Consider the following 26,920-nt stretch of genomic DNA (forward strand, 5'->3'; position numbering starts at 1 on the left):
GTAATTGCAGTCTGTAGAATTGTTTGAAATACTAGATATTTATAGAATAAAACATGAAAGTGATTTTTCAATGATATCATATATGACAAATTTCATTTCAGCTATATAAAAATTAATTAAGAATATAGCACTCCATACTTTATCTTCATTCGACGGAATGACAACAACTCCTCCTAGACTGCACTGATTGCACCAGTGGACTGCAGCACACCCTCACCGCACCCAGGCGCGCAGGCAGGCTGACCCAACCAAGGGGCTTACACTTGCCCGTTCGCGTTTCGAGCTCCATCCCTTTCCAGGCAGCCCAGATCACCTCCTTGGTAAAAGTATAAAACTTTACACTATAAAACTCTATCTCAACTTAAAATTATGATCATCTCGACAGCTCTAAAATCTACAGTGTAATGTTAGGGCCCTACTTCTGTTTGTTTGTTTGTTTGTTTTGTTTTGTTTTGTTTTGTTTTTGTTTTGTTTTTACTGGAGCTAGTAGAAGTAACGTTAGCAAATTGTTAGAGAGGACTGTGCCAGTGGTGGTGGTGGAGAGCGAGCATGAGGTTCTTCCAGAGTACTGAGTAACAGAGTTAGAGATCTAGATTTAAAAAAAAAAAAAAAAAAAAAAATGAAAAAGGTCTTCTCTAGTGTAGTTCAGGGAGGTGAGAGGACCTCCCTGAGTAGTTCAGGGAGGTGAGAGGACCTCCCTGAGTAGTTCTAGAATTCTAATGTAGTAGGCCTAACGGTTAACTTACCAATACGGTTTAGTTTTGAGAGTAGACTAAATTCCGGTAACCATGGTAACATGTTTCATTTAGCTAACAGAAATTGTTTCAGCGCCATCTGTGGGATCATTTCGAAATCGTCTAACGGTTGATCACAGTGCAGTGGCTAGTTATTTTCGTCAAATTTTCTATGTGCTTGTATTAAATATCTGTAAATAAATTGTAATGTAAATAGCACCAGTCTGCAAGAATCTTCAATCTATTGAAGGAGGCAGACTTAATCAGAAGAAGAAGAAGAATAGCAAAGTTAGTATACCCAGTCATTGGGTGTCCGGACAGGTTGTGGGACCGGACGCGTACTGTAAAGTGCGTCTGGTTTGACAATGACGCGCCTACATAAACAGTTGTTTGTCAGTGAGGAGCTGCGCGTAAATGCATATTCAAAGTAGAATAAGCAAGTCAGTACGCGAGAGTCTTGAGTGTCCGGACACCCAACCCCCCATCCTATATGCCATTTTATAAAAAGTGTTGATTAGGTACTTAATTGTTAATTGAATGATTGATTGATTGACTGATTGCTTGACTGATTGATTGTTTGACTGACTGATTTGATTGATTGATGCTTTTTATTTTGAACCTAGGACTACATAATTGTACAATTGATTTAGTTCTTTGAGTTTAGCTTTTCATCATCTCACTTGTGTAGTTGGACCTAGTAAACCCTCGATCATCGACCACTTTTTGAATGAATACCTTGTATCTTAGAAAATATCTCTCATTTTCATCTTAATTTCATTCCACTCGAGGCAGAAAATACCGCCATTTTATAAAAAGTGTTGATTAGGTACTTAATTGTTAATTGAATGATTGATTGATTGACTGATTGCTTGACTGATTGATTGTTTGACTGACTGATTTGATTGATTGATGCTTTTTATTTTGAACCTAGGCCTATATAATTGTACAATTGATTTAGTTCTTTGAGTTTAGCTTTTCATCATCTCACTTGTGTAGTTGGACCTACCCCTCGATCATCGACCACTTTTTGAATGAATACCTTGTATCTTAGAAAATATCTCTCAGTTTCATCTTAATTTCATTCCACTCGAGGCAGAAAATACCGCAGATTCATATCCAGGGTTCAGATTGTTGACTCGTACCGTACACGCGGAGTTCTTGGCAACAAGCACAAGTGACATTTTTCACTGTACACCGGCGCAAGCTCATCATTTTAATCGACCGCCCATTTCCCATTGAAAAGCACGTAAATCCAGTGAATGGGCAACTACCGGTATGTTACCAATAATTACGTGTATTACTAATGAGGATTTTCTTCAATTCTTTTTCCTCCTGTTTCCTCAGGTTATTTACCTGCTGTATCCCCATAATTTTTCTTGATTTGTATTCGTGTTCGAATGTTCCAGCGTATTGCGCCCCACCCCATACATATTTTTTATGTTAGACGCGAGAAAGCCATTGGGCGAGGGTGGTCAATCTAAAAATAGGTGGTCGATGAGGAGTAGACTGATTATACATGACACAAGCTGTGACATTCAACCAGTCCTGTTTTTAATTTAGTTTTGTGTTTTTTGATGTGTTCTTTGTTCCTCAGTTGGCTCAGAGCAGAGGCCTTATAAATTTACAATCGTCCCAAAGACCCTACTAAAGTGACAACGATCATGAACTCGAATTACCCTCTTGTCCCGTATGAACCCCCAAGTTGGGCATCGAGATTAACATTCATTCCCAAGCACAGGATCCAGGTTGGTTGTATTTAAAAAGTGATTAGAAATTTCTAATCAATATTAACTAGAGAAGCACTCTGAGAGCGCAGACCTCCGCCAAGCAGCTAGTGATCTTGTTCTTATAGAGATCAGTGATTTCCACCTGCCCATAAGTATGCATGCTACAAATCACCCGATTTCCCAATATACTGTAGAAGCCTTTTGTCATGTCATCAACTTCCAACTGCACTGTGCCTCGCCCAGCAGAAACTAGAGCATGCACTTTAGTGCCTGTATAAAAACCTCAAAAATGCGCAGCTTGAACTCGTAAGTTCATTGACCCTACCTGCAGAAACATCGAAAATCCTTCATAAAATGCACAAAAATTGCTGGATCACGCACTGCCAAAATTTAATAATCTTTTACTTGTGTCATTTTAAACCTTTCCTGTCAGTTTCATCCAAATCCTTTCACAACTTTTTGAGTTATTTTGCGCACGGACAAACAAACAGGCCAACGGTAATGAAAACATAACCTCCTCCCTTGGCGGAGGTAAAAACACTGTTAAAGCACTCTATCAGCAGCATCCACTGTACAGGAGAAGAAGATTATTAAAGGGGATGGCTAGTAACTGATCAGTGGGAATCAGTGGGAAAGCTGGGGGATGATTGTTCCGATCCTTGTTGGATTCATTTAAGAGTACCGGTACATTATATACCTATTGTTGTGTGAAAATTATTTGCTTCAGAATGGTCTCATTGTATTCAAGTAATGTGCAGTTTAATGTTTCCAGGTTAGCATGCCTGTACAGTGACGGGGCCTTAAACTGTATACTGGTATTACTTGAATATGAGACCATTCTGAAGCAAATAATTTTCACACAACAATAGATATATAATGTACCGGTACTCTTAAATGAATCCAACAAGGATTGGAACACTCATCCTCCAGCATTCCCACTGATTCCCACTGATCAGTTATTAGCCATCCCCTTTAAATTGCATTGGTGAAATAAGTATGTTTAAGTCAGACTACACAGCTGCACAGACAGAGGAGGTCAGTGGAATTTTTAGGTGTTAAGCCAGTGCTGAGTGAGAAATTATGTGCTTTCATGATCATCACTAGACGGCCGGCCCTCCTCCAAATAACCTGTGAAGATGGCCAAATATGTGACCCAGCAAAAACAGTTATGAATACATGATAGCAGATTCCTAATTCTTGCTGGAGTGGAAGCAGGATTACTTTCATTTCCATGACACTTGCCATATTGCAGCAAGAGTCACTATAATTATAGAGCAACATATGAAATTGGAGCCCAGCTGAATGTGTATCGGTCTATGTGTTATTCTGTTGAGGTGGGAGTGTTTTTTTTTAATAAAAGAAATAAACAGAAATATTTTAATTAAGTTTAATATGATAGTAGAATGAGCCATGAGCAAACTTTACAAGAAAAATGGTACCGGTACACGCAAAATAGATCAGTAGATTGAGATAGAAGTAGTCTGACCAACTATAATATGACACTGAATGCCTGAGGAGATGTGAAACCAAGCATTAGTTAAGTCAATGTATCATTATGTGCCTGTTGAACTGGTCTTTAGACAATCATTGTAATTGAATCCACTGTTAAAAATTATAACTTGAGCCGTACAGTGTATAATCAAAGAATCTTTAGTTTTCAAACCACAGGTAGCCTAGCATATAAACGAAAAACAAAACAAAACAAAACAAAAATCAATGCTTCATTTAGTGTAACGAAATGATATTACAGGTGTCACTTTTTTATTTTAATTCCTTGAAGTTTGCGAACCGGAATACACCAATTCAAAGATGGCATCTACCAGGGATACCGGAAGATTTTCAGGTCTTGTTGAAAAGAGATGACATGACCGGCAGTGTTCTCTCAGGGAACAAGGTAAGGCTGGAACGTGACCTAACTTTCACTTGTCCAAGAATTATGTAGTTTAACCCGTTGAGGACGAGTCCCGAGTATACTCGGGCAGGTGTCTGTGGAAAATGCGTGTTGTAGCAAAATCAGTCCATTCTCGATGGGTTAAAGGGATGCATTGGCTGAGATGATGGTTCAGGTTTTCAATTTTTTTTTTTTCAAGATGAATAGAAGCCACATATGAAATGCTAAAGAGCATACAATTGTAAGAGAAATAAAAGTTTACTTGATGAAAATCTGTTTTGAAATGGCCGAGATATCCAAAAACAAGGTAAAACAAAGCAATCCTAGTAAAAGGTGGGTCCCACCTTTTAGTATGATTGCTTTGTTTTGGATATCTCAGTCATTTCAAAACCAATTTTCGTCAAATAATCTTTGAATTCGTCTTATATGCTCTTTCATTATATTCTGTAACATGTTATAATCCCAACCCTCCTATTCTTCTAGGCTTAGGACCAAGGTAGTGGAGTTTGTGAATTCTAAGAAATCATAAATTCAAATTTAAAATAGTTGTTTCTATGAGAACATATTAACCCGTTGAGGACGGGCTGATTTTGCTACAACACGCATTTCCTATAGACACTTGCCCGAGTATACTTGGGACTCGTCCTCAACGGGTTAACAAGCTATTCTATCTACCTGTACATTCTCGATGCATTTCAATACAATCGTACCTTCTTGTTGCTATGTCGGGTAAGTCTTGACAAGATATCTGATTGTGAGGAACAATCATTGTTATGAAGTTATGTATGAAACTAGTCTGTTGTAGTAAAGTTGGATTTTTCAAATGATTTTTCACATTGTGGTTTCGTTATTGAGACTCATTCCTCCTGGTGTTCTCTCGACTTGGCAGATCCGCAAGCTAGAGTTCCTATTGGCCGATGCAGTGGAAACGGGCTGTGAGGTCATCATGACGTGTGGTGGGGTGCGATCCAATCACTGTCGAGCGACAGCCATCGCCTCACGACAGATAGGACTGGACTGCCACCTCTTCTTGTGGTCCAGGACCAGGGTGAGTCCTGGACCAGTTGGGAAATCTAACTGCTTCCTGTTGTATGCAAATTATATACAGATCAATTTATATGTACCCAAGGCAGGTCATACGTAAACTATGAGTGTGTATATGGTACATATTAGGGTTGCACACTAACTTTTTGTTTCTACTGGTCCGACCTGTATGTCAGACGAGTAGATACCAGTTTTTCTAGTTTTTACTGGTCTATTCCTGAAAAAGTTACTGGTGCGACAGTGATTTTTTACTGGTCAGGGACCGTCGGACCAGTGCCAGTGTACAGCATTGCTGGTATCAAGGGCGCCGGAAGCGGGGGGGCAGGGGTGGCACTTGCCCCCCCAAACAAAATGTTGGGGGGGCAAAACGAGTTTTTGCCCCCCCCCAAAGTGCCCCCTGTAACAAATAATTAATCACTTATTTAAAGACCAAAATGAACAATAAAGGCATATTTCTTGTCTAAATGTTGTAATTTCATGACTGAAAATGCAAAATTTTCGCCCCTAACGGGGCGAAAATTATAATACACTAACAACATACATTATTGTATCTATACACTAATAGTAACTTAATTATGAGTAAAGTGTATAGATGGTAGCCTCGTGTCCTCGAGTGTGCCCGCTGAAACATACCTTAAGTAAATCTTACATTTTTCATTTTCTTCTTTGCTTTCCAGCAGTATAAGAATATTTTTTATTGTTCGAACAAGCTTTTAATGAGTACATTTCAGATAAATGGCAAAGTGAAAGTGGCTCGCTCGTTCTGCCCGTACTTATAGTAAAATGAAAAGTTTTCATAAGTTATTATCATAGTCCTTCGCAGTGATTCCTTTTACTATGTTTAATTCCTCAGAAATTTAATTCAAAATGCTCTATAAAAGCGACTTTTATACTCTGTTTTTACAAAAATTCCCTATCGCGGGAGGGGGCCTATCCCCCTCCCACACCCTCCCCCCGCTCGGTCGCTTCGCTCCCTCACCGAGGATCTCACACCATCACATTATTATGTACTCCCATATGTTATGATCATAGTCCTTCTAACTGATTTTTTCAATATGTTAATTCCCTAGAAATTTGCTTTTAAATGCTCTATAAACGTGACTTTTATACTCTGTTTTTACAAAAAGTCCCTACCGTGGGAGGGGGTTTTCCCCCTCCCACACCCTCCCCCCTCTCGGTCGCTTCGCTCCCTCGCCGAGGATCTCACACCATCACATTATTATGTACTCCCGTATGTAATAATCATAATCCTTCGCACTGATTATTTTTTACTATGTTTAATTCCTTAATTTTTTTTTTTAAATGGTCTATAAACACGACTCTGTTTTGCAAAAGCTCCCTACAGTGTTTGTGTGTGTGTGTGTGTGTGTGTGTGTGTGTGTGTGTGTGTGTGTGTGGGTGTGGGTGTGTGTGGGTGTGTGTGTGTGTGTGTGTGTGTGTGTGTGTGTGTGTGTAGGAGGGGGTATCCCCTTTCTACCCCCCCCCCCGCTTGCTCCCTACAGTGTGTGTGTGTGTGTGTGTGTGTGTGTGTGTGTGTGTGTGTGTGTGTTGTGTGTGTGTGTGTGTGTGTGTGTGTGTGTGTGTGTGTGTGTGTGTGTGTGTGTGTGTGTGTGTGTGTGTGTGTGTGTGTGTGTGTGTGTGTAGGAGGGGGTATCCCCTTTCTACCCCCCGCTCGCTCGCTACATCGTCACATAATGTGCCCCCGTCGAGATTTTGCCCCCCAAAAACCAGAAGTGTTCCGGCGCGCTTGGCTGGTATATATTCTATCATACAAGCCACCCACAATGTATTGGGTAATATACACCGTCCAAAGACATTCATGTATAATCATTTCCAGAAAAATGTTAGTTATGTTATGACATCCTGCTTAACATGCTTCTGTCTTTTGTCTTTGTTTGAGATATGGTTAACTGTAATCAGAATGTAGTCATCTCATCAAACCTGCCAGTAACAAGTTTTAATTTGTCATTGATGTGATCACAGAGTAAAATATTGTGTTGTATGATTGCAGGATCTACAAGGGCAGTTCACTGGTAACACCCTGCTGGACAGGATGGTGGGCAGCAATTTTTACCTGGTGCCACACGAATGTTCGTTTCAGACAGAAATCCTTCCCAGAATGACTCAGCTGCAGGAGCATATTAAGTAAGCTGGCATTACCCCCCCCCCCCCCCACCCCTTTCCAAAAGGAAATAAAAAAAGAGAACAAAACAGGAACAAAAAACCTATGTGTGTGTTTGATCAAATGAGTTAAAATGTAAGATCTGTAAGATTGACGTATCTCTGTACAATGTTTGTGTATATTGTCGATTGTCTTTGTGCATTGTTATGTTTTGTTTTTGTTAACATGAATTTTGTGGCACTGAACAAAATTTGAATTTAAAAAAAAAAGAAAAAAAAAAGAGGAGTAGTGTGTGTGTGAGCATATGAACAGTGATTTAGATTCATATTTTTTTTTTTTGGTAATGATGACAAAGTCTGCTCCCAGCCATAGAAATTAACATTGTAGAATGAAATGTATATGCTCATATAACATCAAGCGGAATATGGTAAAAAGTTGAATATCACAACACAAGGCAATATTTAATGATTACAAAATAGTCAAGGAACAGCACAAATCTTCAAACAACACGTACAATTTAGTCACATTTGTAAGGTGGTACAGATGATTTAACTGTTTTAGATATTGTTAATCTTCACATCAAAGTATACGTTGAGAATAAAAAGAAAAAAATCTCGCTGGTGGAGATACAAATAAAAGAGGTGTGTGGCTCAATACTTTGCTTGAAAAAAAGAAGAAGAAAAGAATGAAAAAGAATTAACAGCAAGACTTAAACAAGGGGAAGATTTTGCCCTAACCCTTCCTGCTTTTGTTGGGTTAGGACTTTGGCAGGTGTTTGTGCAAATGCTTTTCCTATTTTCATAATTCTTTGGTCTCTTCCATATTTAAAAACATTCTCTTTCATGATGCTTGCAGGGATACAAGTGGGAAGAAGAGCTATGCCATTCCACTGGGCGGGTCCAACTCCGTTGGTGTGTGGGGATACATTGACTGCTTCCAGGAACTAGTGTCACAGGTCATTAATATCCCCTATCTCTGATAAAAAACAGTATCCTTCCATGTTTTTCTAACTCTGTTGATGTCGACCAAATCTTATCTGAAGATTGTAGTTATCATGAGAACGCAATTTCGGCTCAAATTTCCCTTGCGTTCAGCCATCAAGAAACGACAATCCATCCATCATTATGTTCCAGTGTTTTTAAGATTTTGAAGAGACTTGAAAATGTGGGGACTGTGTTATCAGTCAAATATGCTTGATTTTTACCCAGTACAAAACTGAATGCTGTAGTATGTCAACCAGACAAGTGTGTGCTCGAAGTGGCAGAAGTGGCAATGCCCCTATATATTTTAGACAAGTGATGTCTGTCAAACAAGAATCAATTCATATGACTTTGAAAACATAACCCCAAGGGGGTAGTGACTGTGTGGTTTATGACTTTTGATGATGCATGTGCAAGGATTTATCTGCTTGAACTGTTTCAGGGGCTACTTGAGAAAGTCACAGATGTTGTTGTAGCGTTGGGAAGCTCAGGAACGGTGACAGGACTTGCCATTGGGAATTTCCTGACCGGAAATAATCTGAAGTGAGGATGTTAAAATATGAAATAGTGACATTATCTTAATATGTTTGAGATGTGAGACATATCTTCATTGTTTTAATGTATTTTTTCTGTGGTTTAAAAAAGAAGAAGAAAATGTGACCTACAGCAGTTTGGTCTTTACATTTTAAATTCAAATTCAAATGTGCAGGCCTTCTTCATTCATCTGTTAAATTGATTGCAAGTCTTAACTTCTTTGCCAAATATATTCTTTATTGATCATACTTATGATATTTTTTCATTTTTGAAGCGCCATGAGCACTGAAAAGTGGACCTGTGCGCTATACAAGTAGCCACTATTATTATTATTATTATTATTATTATTATTATTATTATTATTATTATTATTATTATTATTATACTTCACTTTACTGCTACAAGGAAGAATTTCTTCAGTTGCAGACTACACTTACACAAGCAAAAATAGTGTGATTAAAAGTTTATGGCTTTGATGAGCATTTGAAGGGCACATTTAATTTGAACCATCTTCCATTTAGATTGGTACAGAAGACCTGCTAGTAACTGCTTGTAAAGTTAATGTTTGGAAAATTTTTCACTGGTAGTTTTAAAAGTTCAGTATCCAATGATTTTTTTAGTTTTTTCCAGTTTCCCAAATTAAGACCATGATTCTCACTATATACATATCTGAATCTGCATATGTTTGCATATCAACTTTCAATTCTGTAGGATGACCACAGATGAAACCTGTCTATAACAGCTGCAATCAAAGTGACCCTTTACACAGGTAGTCATGTGACTGTTGGTCTAGCTAAATTTGAAGTATTCTTATTTGAAAATGATGAGTTTTGTGTACAGGTAGTCTTTACACAAGATATCACCCAAACAGGTTTAGTCTGTTCTCTGTGGGGTGATAATTATGATGGGATATTCTTGATTTAAACTCATGTTTTATTTCTCTTTCTGTCTTCAGGATCCATGGCATGGCAGTCTTGGGGGATGCTGCATACTTTCACTTTGAAGCTGACCAGATTTTACGGGACCTTGGCCTCCAGGCAAGCGATGGGTCATCGGGGGTCAAGGCTGCAGACATCATGGACATTGTGGAGGGAGCCAAAGGCATTGGATACGGCCTCTCGACACCAGAGGAATTAGGTAAAGATCAGGATGTGGGGTTTCTGTAATTTATACTGATTAATTAGGTGATACGCTATCAGCGTATCACCTATTGTGATTGTCAAAATCTCTCTTTATTTTTTTTTATTCTTCTTTCTTTCTGGACAATTTTGTGTCGTCAATATCTCAAGAATGACATTACGAAATAACATGACATTTTCAGTCAACATGTCTCATGACAAAATCTAGCCACAATAAGGTTTTCATGACAGTAACATATCTATGACGTCATCTAGGCGCCATTTTGTGATTTTCGGACCTTGTCACATGATCGATCATAACTTCATAACTAGATGTCATTTCTGTATCATTTTCGGTGGACATGAAGTTCAGGTCACGCTCTATCTTACTTTTTAACGCTAGTTACACAGGTCATCATTAGGCGCGCGTAAGCGCGCGTCAAAATTTTAAAAGGCTCAAAACGACTTCCCAATGGGAAATCTCGAAGTTTCAGACAATTTTAAGCGTTTCAAACATTTTCTCGCGTGCGCGTCCGTCCGCGCAATTTCGCGCGCAGAGCCCGTAAGCAACATGAAAATGCAATATTTTTGACTGATTTGGATTCCTGATACTTTGAGTAATAATATCCATTGATTTCCGATCGATTTCGACCCATAACAAAGGAATGCACTGGCGTCAAAGTTGAAATTCCGCGTGCGCGTCTTTCTGCAAATATAGTGAAAAAACATGTCTTTGTTTATTTCGCCATAGTTCTTTAAATCGTCCGTTGACCCTATATTTCTATTGCATATAACAAAAGTATATGAATTGTAAATAACATTCCAAGTATCAGTATTGGCAGGAAAACGCGATGACGTCATCATATCGTCATTTTAAATAAAAAAAGTGGAATTGATTTTTTTGAGGTACTGTTTCTGACATTCATTTGCTCGTATCTCTGTTGTTTAAGCTCAATATTACCCCAAATTCAGATATGTTGCACTTTGAACATTTGCCTTTCAAGTCCATGTGATGGTTTTGAAATATGATGACGTCATCATACTAGAAATTGTGATTAAAGGTAAAGACTCAAAATCAGACAAGTTTACGTGTTATGTCTATGGGAGGTGATTTTTTTTAAAACCATGCATTGACTTGACAACGGTTAAGCACCTTTACCTCATCTGATTTTACTCCATTTCCTCTGAAACATAAACATGTTGTAGCTGAGACAATAAGCTTTAGTAATCATGCATTTTATGTTTTCAAATCTCCTCATCAGGTTGACAATTTTGCAATTTAAAACTGAAAATGAGAATGCAATCTGTACGGAACGATTCCCAATTTTTCTTTGCAACTGTATATTGATCGAATCCACGCTGCCACTTGTGGGAAGTTGAATAGCGCCATCACAAGTCAACACTGTCACGATAGTATTTAGATTTAAGTTTCGCACTCGATCTTCAGGACAGCCATGTGGCATAATCGGTTGGGCGCTGGTTGTTCATTATGCCATACCGGAAGGCGAGAGGTTCGACTCCCGCAGGACTTTTATCCGTTCTTTCTTTTTTTCTCTTTTTTTTTCGGCAGTTCAGCTTTACTCCGATGTCATTTATCGTATTATTTTATCAAGTGTACGTAACCCGTGAACACGGCTGCTCTATTTCCCTTGTTTTGTATTGGAGTTTGGAGATTGGGTTTGCTTCATTAATTTTGTCACACTTAATGTTGTAAATTGCCCCTTGTTACAGTGTCCCGCTTGCCACCTTTCGTGTGCTCTTTCCTTTTCTCTTCATTGGTTATTGTTATACTGTAACAGGATAGGTAGGAACATGTACGTTTAAATAACTTGCAGGAATGGGAGCTGAATTGATTAACTCTAGTCCAGGTGTATGGCGTCTCGCTCATCTCTTTGAAATTCCAGGTTGTTATTGTTTGACCCAATAACGGAGTTGTAGACAGGTTATATGTTGCTATAGAGGTATCTTGTGCCACATGAATGGAAAGCATCACTGTTTAGTAGTAGTAATGAACTTTTTCATGTTGTATATGGTATAAATATTTTAGATATATATGTATATATATATATATATATATATATATATATATATATATATAAAATAAAGATAAATTTCACATCCAATCTTCGGTACAGCCGTGTGGCTGTCACTTAGCGCGCTGCATGGTCATTATGCACTACCTTAGGACGAGATGTTCGAGACCCGCAGGACTCTATCATTTTTTTTTCTCTCTCTCTTTCTTTGTGTTTCTTTTGGCAGTTCAGCTTTATTCCGATCGATGTCATTTATTGTATTATCTTATCAATTATAATACCCCACGACACACAGTCGCTCAAGTTCCTTTTTTTTTTTTGTCGGAGGCTGGAGGTTGGATTTGCTTCATTTATCATACGTATTGTTTAAACTGCCCTTGGTACAGTGCCCCGCTTGCCACCTTTCCTTTTCTCTTTCCTTTTCTCTACGTTTGTTCCTGTTATATTGTCACAATACAGGTCGGAAAATAATTTGCATAACTCAACTGGAGTAGGAATGGCAACTGAATGAATTAACTCTAGGCCAGGTGTATGGCGTCTCGCTCATCTCTTTGAAATTCCAGGATGTTATTGTTTGACGCAATAACGGAGTTGTAGACAGGTTTTAATGTTGCTATAGAGGTATCTTGTGCCACATGAGTAGAAGGCATCACCGTTTAGTAGTAGTAATGAACTTTTTCATGTACCTCCATGTCAATTATAGTGTGGTTTAAAGGGGTTGTGTGTCTATCTGCCAAAGAAAAGGAATAACTTATTTTCGTCATGGCTGTTTCTCTATACGTAGCCGTAGGTAATGAGTGTTGTTGGTATCTGAGCAGTGAAGAACAGAGCATCAGGCTAAAATCCCCCTTAGTTATACGCGCTAAGCGTTCAATTTGATATATCTTTCTTTATGAAGTCTAATGGAGTTACAGAATTATGTTATGACACGTTTCACTGAAACTTTGTAGAGCAAAGTTTATGGACAAGGCAAGCAATTGTACATGAATATACCTACCATTGATTTCAGAGGGAAATTATGGTATGCATAAATGTAAGGGTATCATTGCTTTGGAATTGCTGAGACAATATGCTTGGCACGAGGGCTTCCACTTCTAATAACTGATCCCTTTGAAGATGTGTCGGTCACGGGTGATCGTCATGATTCATCTTTCACGTAGAAGCTTACGTTCCACACTCTTGGTTCGAGAAGACTTACCATCATACTTCAAATTGTTATTAAAGGTAAAGACTCAAAATCAGACAAGTTTACGTGTTATGTCTATGGGAGGTGATTTTTTTTTTAATGTGCATTGACTTGACAACGTTTAAGCACCTTTATCTCAGATGATTTTGCTCCATTTCCTCTGTAACTTAAGTGTGTGGTAACTGAGACAATAAGCTGCAGTAATCATGCATGTTATTCTTTGAAATCTCCTCATTAGTTTGACAATTTTGCAGTTTAAAACTGAAAATGAGAATGGAATGTGGACAAAACGATTCCTGATTCATCTTTCACATACATAAGTTTACGTTCCTCATATTTTCTCGCCGAGACGTATGGCCGAGTGGTTAAAGGCGACGTCTCAGAGACGTGAGGTTGCGGGTTCGAACCCCACAAGATCACGAAACAAAATACTTAGCTATTTTACTTTTTTTTCTTCAATTTTGTATTACATATTCGTCCATGTAGAAATCACATTCGTATATAAACGCACCTATACACACACACAGACACACACACACACCATATCCCTCTTTTTTGTGTTGGAGACCATATTGCTTCGACTGCTGCAAAATTTTGCAGGCTGACTTTGTCAAACTGATCATAATATGTAATGACGACGACGAAGGTGTTGTACTGTGAACAATTGTCTTTCAAGACCACATCATTGTTTTGTACTTTGATGACGTCATCACACTGAAAATTGTGATTAAAGGCAAGGTATCAAAACCAGCCGATTATAGGTTTTATGTTTACGGCACGTATTTTTCCCAAGTTGCCAGAAATGGCATAGCGACATCAGTAGTTACAAGGCCGCATTTCCGTCTAGCAATGCAATACATGTTCACGCGGCCACGTTGGTTGAGTGGACATTGACTTTTCTCCCTGTAATATCTATACATTTCTTTTTTGCCTTACCATTTCCGTGGATGTCCCGTGGCCGAGAGGTTAGGGAAACGGTTTTGCATGCAAACTCAATTATAACTTCAAGGTGCCTATATCACATTCTTTTCTTTGTCGATCACAGAGGACCGACATCTGATAACCCCAAGCGTATCACCTAACTCGTCAGTCTGACGAGTTTCATATCTCGTTCCGTTTGTGGTCATCTGTATTGAACTACTTTATAAGCTGCTATTTTCGCGTACAGATATTTCCACGAATGAGGAGGTCACAGACGTTTATAGCAAGAATCTGTTTTAGCGAATAGACACAGAGGTTATCATAAGTGCTTTATTACCCTAGCTCATGGCAGCATTTCTTGTGCTGTTGAATTTGCAGTCCAGCAGTGATTTGCGAGATTCAATAAAATGAATTAAGAGTTGGGATACAAATTGGGCAGTGCTCAATGAATTAAAATCAATAATCAGCTTGGTTGGTTTTATTTCCTCTTTACACTGGTGTAAGCACAGAGGTCTAGAAAACTCTAGCAAAAATAACAGCTTACCGTATTCGCCGGCGATAAGGCCGCACTATTTTTAGCAAAAAGAAAGCAGTAAAGTCGGGGTGAGGCCTGTACGCCAACACAAGCAAATTACTGCATTGTCTCTCCAACTTGGAGAATCACCTTCCTTACAGACACACATAGTCATACATGAGATTATGCAATGTGCCGATTGTTATTGTTATTCTTGATAAACGTGTGGAAACACGTAGAAATAACAAAGTTTGTTCTAAAAAAAAAAAAAAAGATAATGTAGAAAAGTAATTTAAGTTTTGATCAGAACAAAATCCCACTGATTTTTTTTCTTCTGTTTTTCATCACCAAAGTTGGGATGCAGCTTATCTGGCGCTGCGGCCTTATCACCGGCGAATACGGTATATAGTAGTTGGTTTGTGTGTATTTCATGTTATTTTGATAGAGTGTATCCAGGAGATTGCCATGACAACAGGAATCCTGACAGACCCCTGCTACACAGGCAAGGCAGCTTTCCACACCATGCGCCTCATGAGGGAGGATCCAGGCAGATTCAAGGGAAAGAAAATTCTATTCATCCACACAGGTGAGGCATCTGGAGATGTGCAAAAAGTGTATACTGTAAAACATGATATTTTCGTTGCATGCATTTTTCGCAAATTGGAGTCAACAGCCTTTTTCGCGGCATGAAATTTTTGCGAGTTGCCTCTAACATTCAATGCATATAGTTTGGACAAGAACTTTTGCATGCATTTTAATTTTGCGACTCTTGGCTCTATCGAAATTTGCGAAATTAAAATGCACACGAACATTCCTCGTTTATAGTACCCTGGCCTGTCCTGGGTTCCGTGCCATAAAGCGGTAAACAGTTATTACAGTGAACATGGCAGCAGCTACTCTTTGAACAATCAGCTGGGAACATTCTGGCCATTTCCAAGTGAACTGTGATTTTTGTACCTTAAATTATGGTATAGAAAGTTTCATGAAGTTTGCATCTAGTTTATAGCAAATTTCACAATGACAGTAAGTACTGTTGCTCATTTTTCATAGTGGTGACTTATCTGTGAGTATTTGTTGTCGTGAGCAATATCCCCAAATTTACATTCATCATTATTTTGACCTATCATCCACCTGCCTCAGAATTAGCAGTTTCTGTTCTTGACTACTTCAAAACAAACAGAAAACAAACAAAAAACAAAACAAAAAACATACAGACTTGCCCTCTGAAATGTGAAATGTTGTGCTGTATCATTCTAAGCTAAATGTTATGAATGACATAATGCCTTTAACTAGGTACACATATATATATTTCCTCCACACCTTATTGATATCATTGATATGCTTGAGAATACCCAGTACAGAATGTAAAGCCCCTGTTCCACTATGCCGTTCTCGCTACGATTTGACAATTTTCTCAGATCGGGAAGGATCGGGTAAAACCTGAGCCGATCTGGACACAGTACGATGTTAGAACGCTCTAAGTACGCTGCAGTTACGACTACCAAGTGCTTGCTACGCTCTTACTACGATGATCGGGAATTAGACATTGCGATCTCTGCCGCTGCCGGTACGCTTTAGAACGATGTAGCTACGCTGTTAGTGCGATGTTGCCGATGTTATCCGATCAATGCACGCTGTATCTACGCTCTGAACGATCTATACGATCTTATCACGCTGTTACCCCGTTCAGAGAGCTGAAAAGTGCCCGATGTGCCCCGATGTACCCCGATTCGACTGTGGGTCAGCAGTCAGTCAACTTATTAGCATGCAGAACCGAAGAAATATACTAGGTGGACCTCGAAGATCATTCTTCTTTTTTTTACTTTTGATTTTTAAAGTTGTTGTTGCTTCGTTATTCTCACTACTCTTTCTTTATCAGCGAGCCCGTGCTTCTGTGCCTCCAGTGCCCTGGTTATGACCCACCATTTCCCTCTCCTCTCCCCTCCTCCCCCCCCCCCCCTTGTCCACCTCAGACTTACTACCTTCTTCACTACTATATCTTTCTATCCTCTAATCAATTTTTCCTTACAAGAGAGCCGCCATGTGTTTGTTAATGTGCGTCCGTTATATGTGTGCATGTATGTGTGTATTACTCTGTCTGTCTTTTTTTTTTTTTTTGCTACCGCTTAGGGAAATTTGTTGTTGTTGTTTTTTGCAATTATATATTTTTCTCTATGAGGGGACTGCATTCTAACACTACAAGCTCTGCTTTTTAGCAGTCCCCTCCATTTCCAGCAATATTTTGTATGCATTTACCACAGTGACGTAACTGTTATTTGTATCTCTGTTGATAATTTGCCTGTATCTCTTTTACAATGTTATTCTGTTCATCGCATTGTGGTACTGATTTCATGACGTCTGTGTATATGAGCGTTTCTTTGTATTTTTTATTATTTGTTTGTTGGAAGTGAAATAAATCAACTTGAACTTGAACTTGAAGAGCCTCCTCAACTCACGGTTCTTTTGCAGCAATGCATTGTATAAACAAAGACGTGCTGATTTTTCAAAGGATTTTTCTTGATGTCCTTGCTTTTATAGTCCGTCTTCCTCCAGTTGTAGATGATTTCATATTCTTCAAAATTTTGCTATGTCCTCTTCCTCCTCTTTCAGCATCACGTGCAGTCTCTCTTTCTTCGCTTTTTGGGTAGCTGCTTCGCTGCTTTCTTCTCTTCTTTTTCTTCATCTCTTCTTCTTCTTCGAAAATTACAGCTAAAATTATTTCCCGTTCTTGTGCCGATGTTACTACGCTCAGAAAGACCTTGTTACGCTCATCCCGCTGCGTTTACGCCGTCATTACGCTCTCCCCGCTGCGTTTACGCTGTCACTACGCTCTCCCCGCTTGCCGTACGATCAAAAATATGTCAATTTTGATCGCGGAGGTCGGGAAGAAATTTTGAACCGGTTCAAAATTTCTTCCCGATCTGAAAAACTGCCCGCTCCAACCCCGACCTCCACACGCTGCTGCTACGATGCTTCCGATCCCCGTACGCTTTTGCCGCTCTCTCCTGATCTGCTAGATCGGGACAGATCGAGGTCCAAATCGTGATAGTGGAACGGGGGCTTAACATTTCACTCCTACTACAACTGTTCTTCACCTGTAAGATATAAATATGATATGTGAGTGTTCACTTTCTATGCAACATGATATGTACGGAATGTTTTGGCAATACAGTGCACTCCAGTTGTAACGAACACGGTTATAACGAAATTCCCGTTACAACAAAGTAAAAATTTAGGCCACAACACTATCCACTCTAGGTATTTTTATTGTTTATTTGTTCAGTTATAACGAAATTCCGATATAACGAAAGAAAACTGCCAGTCCTGAGGACTTTGTTATGACGGGAGTCCACTGTATACCTCTGTGTAGGATCCCTTTCACAAGTGGATAAGAATGTCTCCTTATCACATTCATGATTTCTGTGTGTCTTGGTTGTGACAGGGGGCTGGTTTGACCTCTTCAGTGGTGTCATGTCGTCCGCTGTAGATGGCAAAACCTCCGCAGAGAACAAGGTCGCTGATTGGATGGAACTGACGGACAAAGTGCCTGTCGTGCAATAGCATCGAGGCTTCTATAGAAATGGCCCATCATTGATTTAGTGGCTTTCTCATAATGATGCAACTCCATAGCTAATGGCCAAAAATGTTTAATGCTCTGTGGCAGAGAAGTGCATCAAGTTATAAGCCAGAGCGCAGTTCCACTTTGCACATGAGCAGAAGAAAGGTCATTTGTACCAACAGGCATGTTGGTTTTTAGATTCACTGGGATAAGCATCTGTGATGTAATGATTATTCATGTAATCCATATAACTGCTGCTTGCCAGCACATCCACCTGACAGCAAAAGTGGTATTTGGCAATATCAATAGAAAGAGATTGTTAATACATTCAATGCAAAATATTTGAGATGGATGCTTTCCCAAAGGTTAATTGACGGATCATTCTGGTCATCTGGTCTATGCAAGTTCGTTCTTTGTTAGAACAGGATCAATGAATTCCATAAATTGTTACGTAAAGCTTGCGCATTATGTCGCTCTAAAACGAGTGAAGTGCCCCTAACCGACTGAGAAAAAAGAAAGGTCATTGGGACCAATGTGCCCATGAGCTAACTCCGAACTGGCTTATTAGTTCAGATGCATTAAAGTGAATGTTATGTAATATGTATGCAGCTGTTCAATGGTGAGATTTTGTTCAAATATGCAGTTTAAATATGCAGTTGGTAACTTTACAATAAAATTGCACACCCAACTGCACCTTCCCCCCTTTTTTGTCTAATGTCCCTTAAATACTAACAACCAAAGAGTTGGTCAAGCATTTGATTGTCAGTGGAGTCAGAATAAAAGAAAATCTGACTATAAATTGGAAAGTGTGAGGCCTAAAATGGACAGAAGTCAATGAGTTTTTTTACTACAGTGTACTCCCTTTATCGACTGAGATAGTAGCCATGGTCACACTGGCAGAGATTGCAAGTTCAGGATTGCCGATCTTAAAGATCTCAAAGTTTTGCCAGTGTGACTTCAAACTTCCCGCGAAACTTCCCATCACACAAACTGGGGATGTTTCCCGACCTCTGCCAATCGTCCTGATCTTTGAGTAGTGTGAACGCCACCGGCTGAAACTTTGCGAAGTTTGTCATGTGACCAGTCCACCATCTGTTTGCGGGCCGTGCCTCAGAAGGGCATGGTCACTGTAATGTACAGGTGTGCACTGTAGTGTCACAATCACCAGCTGCCAGCTATTTCATCTTTCTAGCACATGCACACCAGTGGCCCGCTTCAAGAACTTAGAAGATCAAGAAGTTTGGTTGCCAGTGTGGATGGATGACCAAAGATCGCGATCTTTAACTTTGCGATCTTTTGCCAGTATGACCACAGCTTTTGAGTCACCCCAAGTAGTACATGTACAATAACAACAAGTTAGTAAAGTGTGTATGTCCTTTTTGCAACAGTAAGAATGAGATTCCTTTCATCTGCTGGTTATTGTAGAGGTAGGTAATTAAGACCTTTCCTCAGAATAATAAGACTTGAATCTTCTGTATGATGGAGGGAAATGGTCATTACAGATTTCTAGTGAATTCATTCGGAAGTCCCAAAATTCCAACCGCTATTCTTGGTTCAAGAGGGGAGCGTACTCTTAAGTGACATAGGATAGGTTTTTGAGTTATAGGAACCCTATTACCGTAAGTTTTCATGCATGATGTTGGGAGACATTATTCTTCAGCCACGCAAGATTTTATGTTTTCGAAGGGGATAATATACAACCTTTTAATCTGTTTGACTGGACTTACATGTGATATTCACTGAGAGAACAGATTCATGACTCATCCGAGTCGCTCTTTCAGCTCTGACTGACTGGCTGTGCTCCCTTAAAGGAGACCTCCAGATGTTTTTTAGACTTTTACATTTTAACATCTTTAAATTGCTTATACTGGGTACAGAATTACAGAATTTATAGTGATTGAGATGAGGAATATTTTAAAGAATATTTTCAAAATTCATAACAAATCACAATGAACAAGGATTATGACATAGCAGCTTCACATAAGAATGCATTGTTGGTTGCTCAAGGAAGCAGAGCAAAAGAAAATAGCATGTATAAATTCTACACAGGTGAACTTGTTAAACAATTGGTATTGTAATGGAATTACAGTCAACCTTGCTTAAGTTGACCTCGCATTAGTTGAATAGTCGCCAAAGTCAAAGGTCTTTTTAAGTTCTCTTTATATTCTATTGATTTTAATCCCTCATAAGCCAAATTTTCTCTAAGTCAAAGCCATTTCTTCAGTCCAAATAGATTCAACTCGGGCAAGGTTGACTGTACATTGCTACATTATTGGAATATGCGAGCCTCCTTCGCAGTGTATGTCATCATCCTTGTTTAGTGTATTATGTTTTGTTGGTTTGTCTGCTGAAGGATCACAAAAAATTTCACAAATCTATGTACTACATGATGTAAAGTTGTATTGTCTGGAATGCCCCTTCAAATTATAGTACAATGTAGTACATTGGAATGTTAGTGTGATTTTATGAGGTCTGAAAATTCCAATTTTCAGAGTCCTGGACCTTGTTATGTTTATAACAAAGCATCAATCAATTGTGTTGATGTCATGCCATATGTGAGCTTTGATAAGGTAACTGCATACATTTGCACACATGAGGTCAAGTGTAATTAATGCTCCTACTGGTAATATAAGTTTAAGCCATGGTGGAACAATGTCACTGAAGTGTTGTTGTTGTTTTTTGTAAAAGGTGAGCATCAAATGTCACAGTCAAAATCTAACATTGTACAGTGCACTCCCGTTATAACGAACACGGTTATAACGAAATTCCGGTTACAACGAAATAACATTTAGGGCCGCAACTTTATCGACTCTATGTATTTTTATTGTTTATTCATTCGGTTATAACGAAATTTCGTTATAACGAAAGAAAACTGCCGGTCCCGAGGACTTCGTTATAACGGGAGTCCACTGTACTGTCTTAGCAATAAAATGTTTGAAATTTTCACTTTTGGAAGAAGGTATACATCAAAGGAGTAAACTGACAGGAAGTAACATCATTACCTTGCAGTGACTCTGTTGTTTTACAGTGGAACCTAAAAGCAAGGTTAGATACTGTGTACTGGTACTCCCGTTATAACGAACATGGTTATAACGAAATTCCGGTTATAATGAAGTAAAAATTCAGACCACATCATTTGCTCCATGTATTTTCATTGTTTATTTGTTCGCTTATAACGAAATTTTGATGTAATGAAAGAAAACTGGCGGTCCCGAGGGCTTCGTTATAACGGGAGTCCACTGTACAACAAAACCCTCTTTTACAACAAGGTGATTTTGCAGGCCCCAACTCTTTGTATTTGTGAGAAACCTGCCAAAGCAATATTGTCATGGTTTTTAGGCCCTCGTTATAGGTTCCTCAGAAATGTTATTGCCAACGTGTAGTTTAGAATCGTGAATACAGTACAGTTTTAAGATTGAACAAATCATTCCTTCACTTTGTGTTTGACTGGCTGATCCTTTGCATTATAAAAATCAACAAATACTTTGGCTGTAAACCAAGAAAGACCCATGGCATTGCATATTGATAGCATCTGAATTCATCTTGTTCCCTCCGAGGGAACTACAATGTATGTAGATTGTCCTTATGTGCTGTGCTTGCCCCATTTTTGTTCAAAGTTAGCTCTGCTTGCCCACACATTACACATGAGGACCGCTACCTCCCACAAAGTTAACTCTAAGAGCTACAGCCAACGCTGCTTATCATGACCTTGTACTGGTTGAAAAATCTACCAAGTTGACGAAATTTTCTACCCGGATGGATAAAGTGCACTCCCGTTATATAATGAACGAAATGCTCATTACAACATGGTAAAAATTCAGGTACCAAAGTTAAAATCTTTATCTCTTTACATACAGTATTTTACTACCTGCAAAATTTTGTTATTATGAAAGAAAACTGCCATGACAGGAGTTGCATATACTGTGTTAATTCTATTGTACAAGTTGAAATTCATGAAGGATTTTCTCAGGATCCTTTGGATTCAACTTTAGTGAGGTTTACTGTAAATATATTTTGAATATTAAAGAGCCATGCATCTCTCACATGACTGTTTTAGATGGCCCTTTTTATGGCGCATCAGCTACTACATGTAAGTAATATGCTGATGATGATTGATCACATATTATGGCTGATGACATTGCCTTTGTCTGTTATCACCAAAATTTGATGCAAACTGCTGCATCTCCTAGGATGAGTTTGCCAAGTGCCTGTAAGTACATGAATCAGACTGGAATGTGAATAAAAACAAACATTCAATGCAAGTACATTCACATCATATCAGTCATTTATTTTTGTGTCAAAGAGTAAATGTACAATGGTCAAAGCCTCGATCTATACACCATTGATGCCAATTTTCATACTTACCTATGTACCATTTTAAAATGGCTAAACATAATGATGGATTTGAATAAAAATGCAATGGTTTATTTCAGTTTCCTATCGAGGGATATAAGTTTCATCAGGTCTCCCAGCTTACGGAAGATACATGTATACTGTAATCTATCTGTAAGAACCATACACTGAGGATATATTTGACCTTAATCCTATTTTAGTATACCATTCATAAATACAGCTTTAATAGGTATTGCCTGATTCATTATATAGTTTTTAGAGAAATTACAATATAATGTGACAATCTTGACTAAACAAGAAGTACAGAAGAGAATCTTTATCATTTGAAACTAAGGTTTGTTTGGGTAAAAGTTTGATATGATAGATACTGATTGTAATTTTAAGTACAGTACTAGTAAATTGCAATGCTGTATAAGGAAATGCATTTTACAGTTTTGATTTTATTGTGAGACCTGCAGGGTTTCACTTCCATGTTAGTTTTAATAAGATTCATGGCAATGATGATAGTGTCCAAATAAAGTCTTGCAGACTTAAACAGAAATTAGAACATGCACATTGGCTGCAACATGGAACTTTGTTTTAGTAACTCCACTACTGTTCTCAAGAGCAAGAGGGGTAGCGTAACATGAAAACAGTGGCATTGAGTCTTTTACTGGCACATCTAGACTGAGATTTAAGTGTTAATTCAACATAAGAAGAAAAAACAACAACAAAAAAAAAAAAAAAAAAAAAAAAACATCAGCCAGACCCAACAGATGATCTATGGAGGCTGGAATGTGTTGTGAAGTACACAGTAAAATTGGTGCACAGCCGAGTCTGTCATATTGGCCACCTGTCTACAGTGGCCACCTGAATTATGTGACCACTACAGGCTTCTCTCTGGAGAGATTGAAGACAGTGCAAATACCAGCCAACCAGCCACCTGTCTAATATGGCCAACAATTACCTAGTTCGTCTCACACAATCAGTATTTCATTGTGCATAGCAAACAAAGGCCCCACATTGAGCTCAGTCTTTCAGCATACCAAGTAGCTACATTGTGCTATTCTTTTCGCCAAAGTTTCTGCATCTTAACAGCCTTATTAGGACCAAATTGTTCGTTGGAAGGGTAGGGGGAAAAAAATAATGGTTTGTACACTTATTTTATCTCCGAGCCACAACAATTAACAGAAGTAATGTTGTATCTTTTCATTTTCATGTGTACATGGGATGTGCATTATGTAGGTATTGAAGATACACAAAAACACTGCCTAGGTTTCTACAGTGGCCATTGACGTATAAAGGCCATCTTTCACGTTTCCATTGAATGGTTGCTATACATAGGTTTGACTGCATCAGGAAAGTGGTGATATTTACACAAACTGCAGTTGAGATTAAATCCCTAGTTATTCTATTGGACATATGAATACAGAAGTGCAATCCATGAGTTGATATACGAGCAAAAAACAAACAAAAAAGAAAAACAAAAACAAAAACAAAAAACAAAAAAGAATGTTAGTAGGAAGAGGAGGAGAAATGGGTTTAACAGATGCTTTATAATTTATTGTTTTTGTTGATTTTTGTGTTGTAGTTATTGGGTTTTTTTTTTTTTGGGGGGGGGGGGAGGGGGGCAAATTGCACTTCCTTCATTGTAGGACCAACCAATTCAGAAGGAGAGCATGGGATGAGTGTGAAGTTGAGGTATGGACAAATAAAGCATTAGCCAACCAAAATGAGAAATGTTTGCGTGCATTTTAATTTTGCAAATTTCGCGAGAGCCGAGTTTCGCGAAATCAAAATGCACGCAAAAGATCTTGTCTACACTATATGCATTGAATGTAAAAATATGAATTTATAGGCCATCCCAACCTCCAACTCTTCCCAAAATAAGAAGAAGAAGTAAAAGAAAAAATGCCAAAATATTCTCTTAAGTAATGATTGACAATAGGGTTAACCTTCAGCAACAATATATGGAATATGTTTTTACATTGAATACAGCTCAGGCATCCAATCAAACTAATAAATAGGAGTACTGCATATCTACTATTTTATCATACAAATTAGCAGTGCCTATCGCAAGGTATGGACAATATACAACTGGTTATTTTACACTTATTTTCAAAGGATTAAAAAAAAAAAAATGACCTTTTCATCATAGCATAGTACTTGTCATATATGGTTGCTAACCTGTGTTACAAGCTTGACATAATTCGTAATTTTACAGCATACATACTGCATTTTTTGCACACTGCCGAGACACCAAGCAATATGAAACTAAAATTCACCTTCATCCATTACTGTATGGCTCTTTCCCAATTTACTGATGCCACATTTACTTTTCATTCTCTGTAATGGTCTAGATTCAGCATTTATCACAATCTATATGAATTTATCCAGCTTGGGTACCCCAAGTGAGATCAATTTGGTTTCAATCACTTGCTGAAATCAGGATTCTGTTGTCCATAATTTGTTTTTGCACCTAGTACTATGTTGTGCACAAGTCTAGCAAAGGCTTTTGTCAAATTGACAAGATGCCGTGAATAAAATATTACAAAAATGCAACTTAATCACTGAGAGCACGTCAGAGTAGGCCTAAAACGCTTTTATTATTATGGCAGGGTCACACAGGTCCAAATGATATACTTTAACCCTATTCTAACTGGGGGGGGGGGTCAAATTGACCCCCCCCCTCGACGTTTCGTGCCACGATTTCGCAACGCGCAAAGCTTTTGCCGCGTTGTTTCACGACTTTTTTCATTGAAGTCTCCCGCATATTTTGAGACCAAATTTGCGACGTCCGGGTACACCGTTTTGAAGTTACGTAATGTTTTGCATATGCATGTCGACCAAAAAACAGCTCAAATTCATGATATCGTGTGCAAATCCAATGCAAATTGTGTTTTTTGGTTAAATTGATATAAATTAGATTATTTCAACTTTTAACCATTGAAATTAATCAATTCTAGTGTAGATAAGCCTGAAAAAGTGCCTGCAACAAGTTTTGGCAAAAAACAATGGAAAACAAAAGGTTGAAAAAACAATAAAATACATAAGAAATTAACAAAACAATAAAAAACAAAAGAAATTCATTTCAATTGAGCTATTTTTTTACACAAAAATTGTTTGATGTGTCTTGAGGAATTCTGACACAAAAATTTAGCAATCCTCCAGTCTTTTTAATGGAGTTATGAGTGAAAATATGATTTCATGCACAAATTTGCATAATTAATTTATTAAAAATAGAAAGGCAATATTTTTCTATTGTATGACGATGTAATCTTGTAGTTGACATCAAGCTCTATCTTCAGGCAAAATTTCGCGGCAATCGCGCGATCGGCGGCCGAGATCTGAAGGGGGGGTCAAATTGACCCCCCCTCAGTAAAAACTTGGTCTCAAATAGCCCAGTTAGAATAGGGTTAATTGACATAAAGGGTATCCTATATGCACATGATATGCAATTAGAAGGAAATAGTTTACATCATCAAGAAGGAAGTGTCTGGTGCACTGATCTTGTAGCTGTGACCGATCACTGCTCGTGGCTCCAATATGGGGCTTAGTAACACAAACGTGGTGATGAGGATGTTGTCATGGTGAGGCAGGCATCAGTGACACACCTCACAACTTGTGACTCGTGGAGGGGCCAAGGGTCAAACTCTTCTGCAAGAGGCGTGGCGTGAGAGGAGTTCTGCGAGCCAGCGGTGACAAAGCCTGTGAAAGAGCAAGAGGGATGACATCAAAGTTATGCGAAATTGTAGAAAGGTCACTGCTACCCTAACATGCAAACACACACATACACACACACACACACTCACATGCAATGTCACATATTGTCAACCATTCGTTAACCAAACTGGACCAGATATTTGTTAACGAATCTAATCTTCACCAATCAGATAACTTAGCTGGTTTTCTTTGTTACACACTAATATGCTGTGGGAAAAGATAGTTTGAATAAGTTTTGTAAGCTAAAAGCATGAGATTTTGTTGAGGTAAAAAAGATGAATAAATGAAAGCAGTACAGAATGTAGGTCATTTGTCTTTTTCAAAATATCAAAATGTGTGCAATCTTCTTATAGTATAATGTATTCCTAAAATGATAAAATAATAACAAGAGTAAGATAGCTATTTGAAGGTGTCATAAAGACAAATAACCATTACTGCCAGACATTCTGAAGAAAGCAGAAAAGTAAACAAACAAGGTCTGCAACAAGATATACACCACTCT

General features: G+C 38.4%; 2 protein-coding genes across 3 annotated transcripts in view; one reads left to right on the plus strand and one right to left on the minus strand.

Annotated features, from left to right (window-relative positions):
- The first annotated feature begins 222 nt into the window (after window positions 1-222).
- Window positions 223-19,527, plus strand: LOC140244507 (uncharacterized). 2 transcript variants are annotated; one of them, XM_072324137.1, is made up of 10 exons: window positions 223-320; window positions 2,329-2,479; window positions 4,242-4,355; window positions 5,242-5,400; window positions 7,408-7,541; window positions 8,374-8,473; window positions 8,941-9,041; window positions 9,988-10,169; window positions 15,250-15,390; window positions 18,247-19,527. In XM_072324137.1, the coding sequence occupies exons 2-10, from the start codon at window positions 2,396-2,398 to the stop codon at window positions 18,363-18,365; spliced, it is 1,134 nt and encodes a 377-aa protein (XP_072180238.1). In that variant the 5' UTR covers window positions 223-320; window positions 2,329-2,395; the 3' UTR covers window positions 18,366-19,527. The 2 variants fall into 2 exon arrangements, with proteins under 2 accessions (XP_072180238.1, XP_072180237.1); XM_072324136.1 differs by lacking the exon at window positions 223-320 and having other exon boundaries at window positions 1,902-2,479.
- Window positions 19,528-26,117: 6,590 nt separating this feature from the next.
- LOC140244253 (protein ECT2-like) overlaps window positions 26,118-26,920 on the minus strand; it is a 29,178-nt gene continuing 28,375 nt past the window's right edge. Inside the window, exon 19 of the mRNA XM_072323891.1 lies at window positions 26,118-26,403. Coding sequence (XP_072179992.1) covers window positions 26,311-26,403 — 93 coding nt within the window. The 3' untranslated portion in view covers window positions 26,118-26,310. The remainder of the gene's footprint in view (window positions 26,404-26,920) is intronic.

The sequence above is a fragment of the Diadema setosum genome, chromosome 21 (assembly GCF_964275005.1).
Source record: "Diadema setosum chromosome 21, eeDiaSeto1, whole genome shotgun sequence".
NCBI classification, from domain to species: domain Eukaryota; kingdom Metazoa; phylum Echinodermata; class Echinoidea; order Diadematoida; family Diadematidae; genus Diadema; species Diadema setosum.

Coding starts and splice junctions, on each gene's coding strand:
- LOC140244507 (XM_072324137.1), top strand. CDS start 2,396: ATGAACTCGAATTACCCTCTTGTCCCGTATGAACCCCCAAGTTGGGCA. Junction 2,480..4,241: donor TTCCCAAGCACAGGATCCAG/GTTGGTTGTATT, acceptor AATTCCTTGAAG/TTTGCGAACCGGAATACACC. Junction 9,042..9,987: donor CTGACCGGAAATAATCTGAA/GTGAGGATGTTA, acceptor TTCTGTCTTCAG/GATCCATGGCATGGCAGTCT.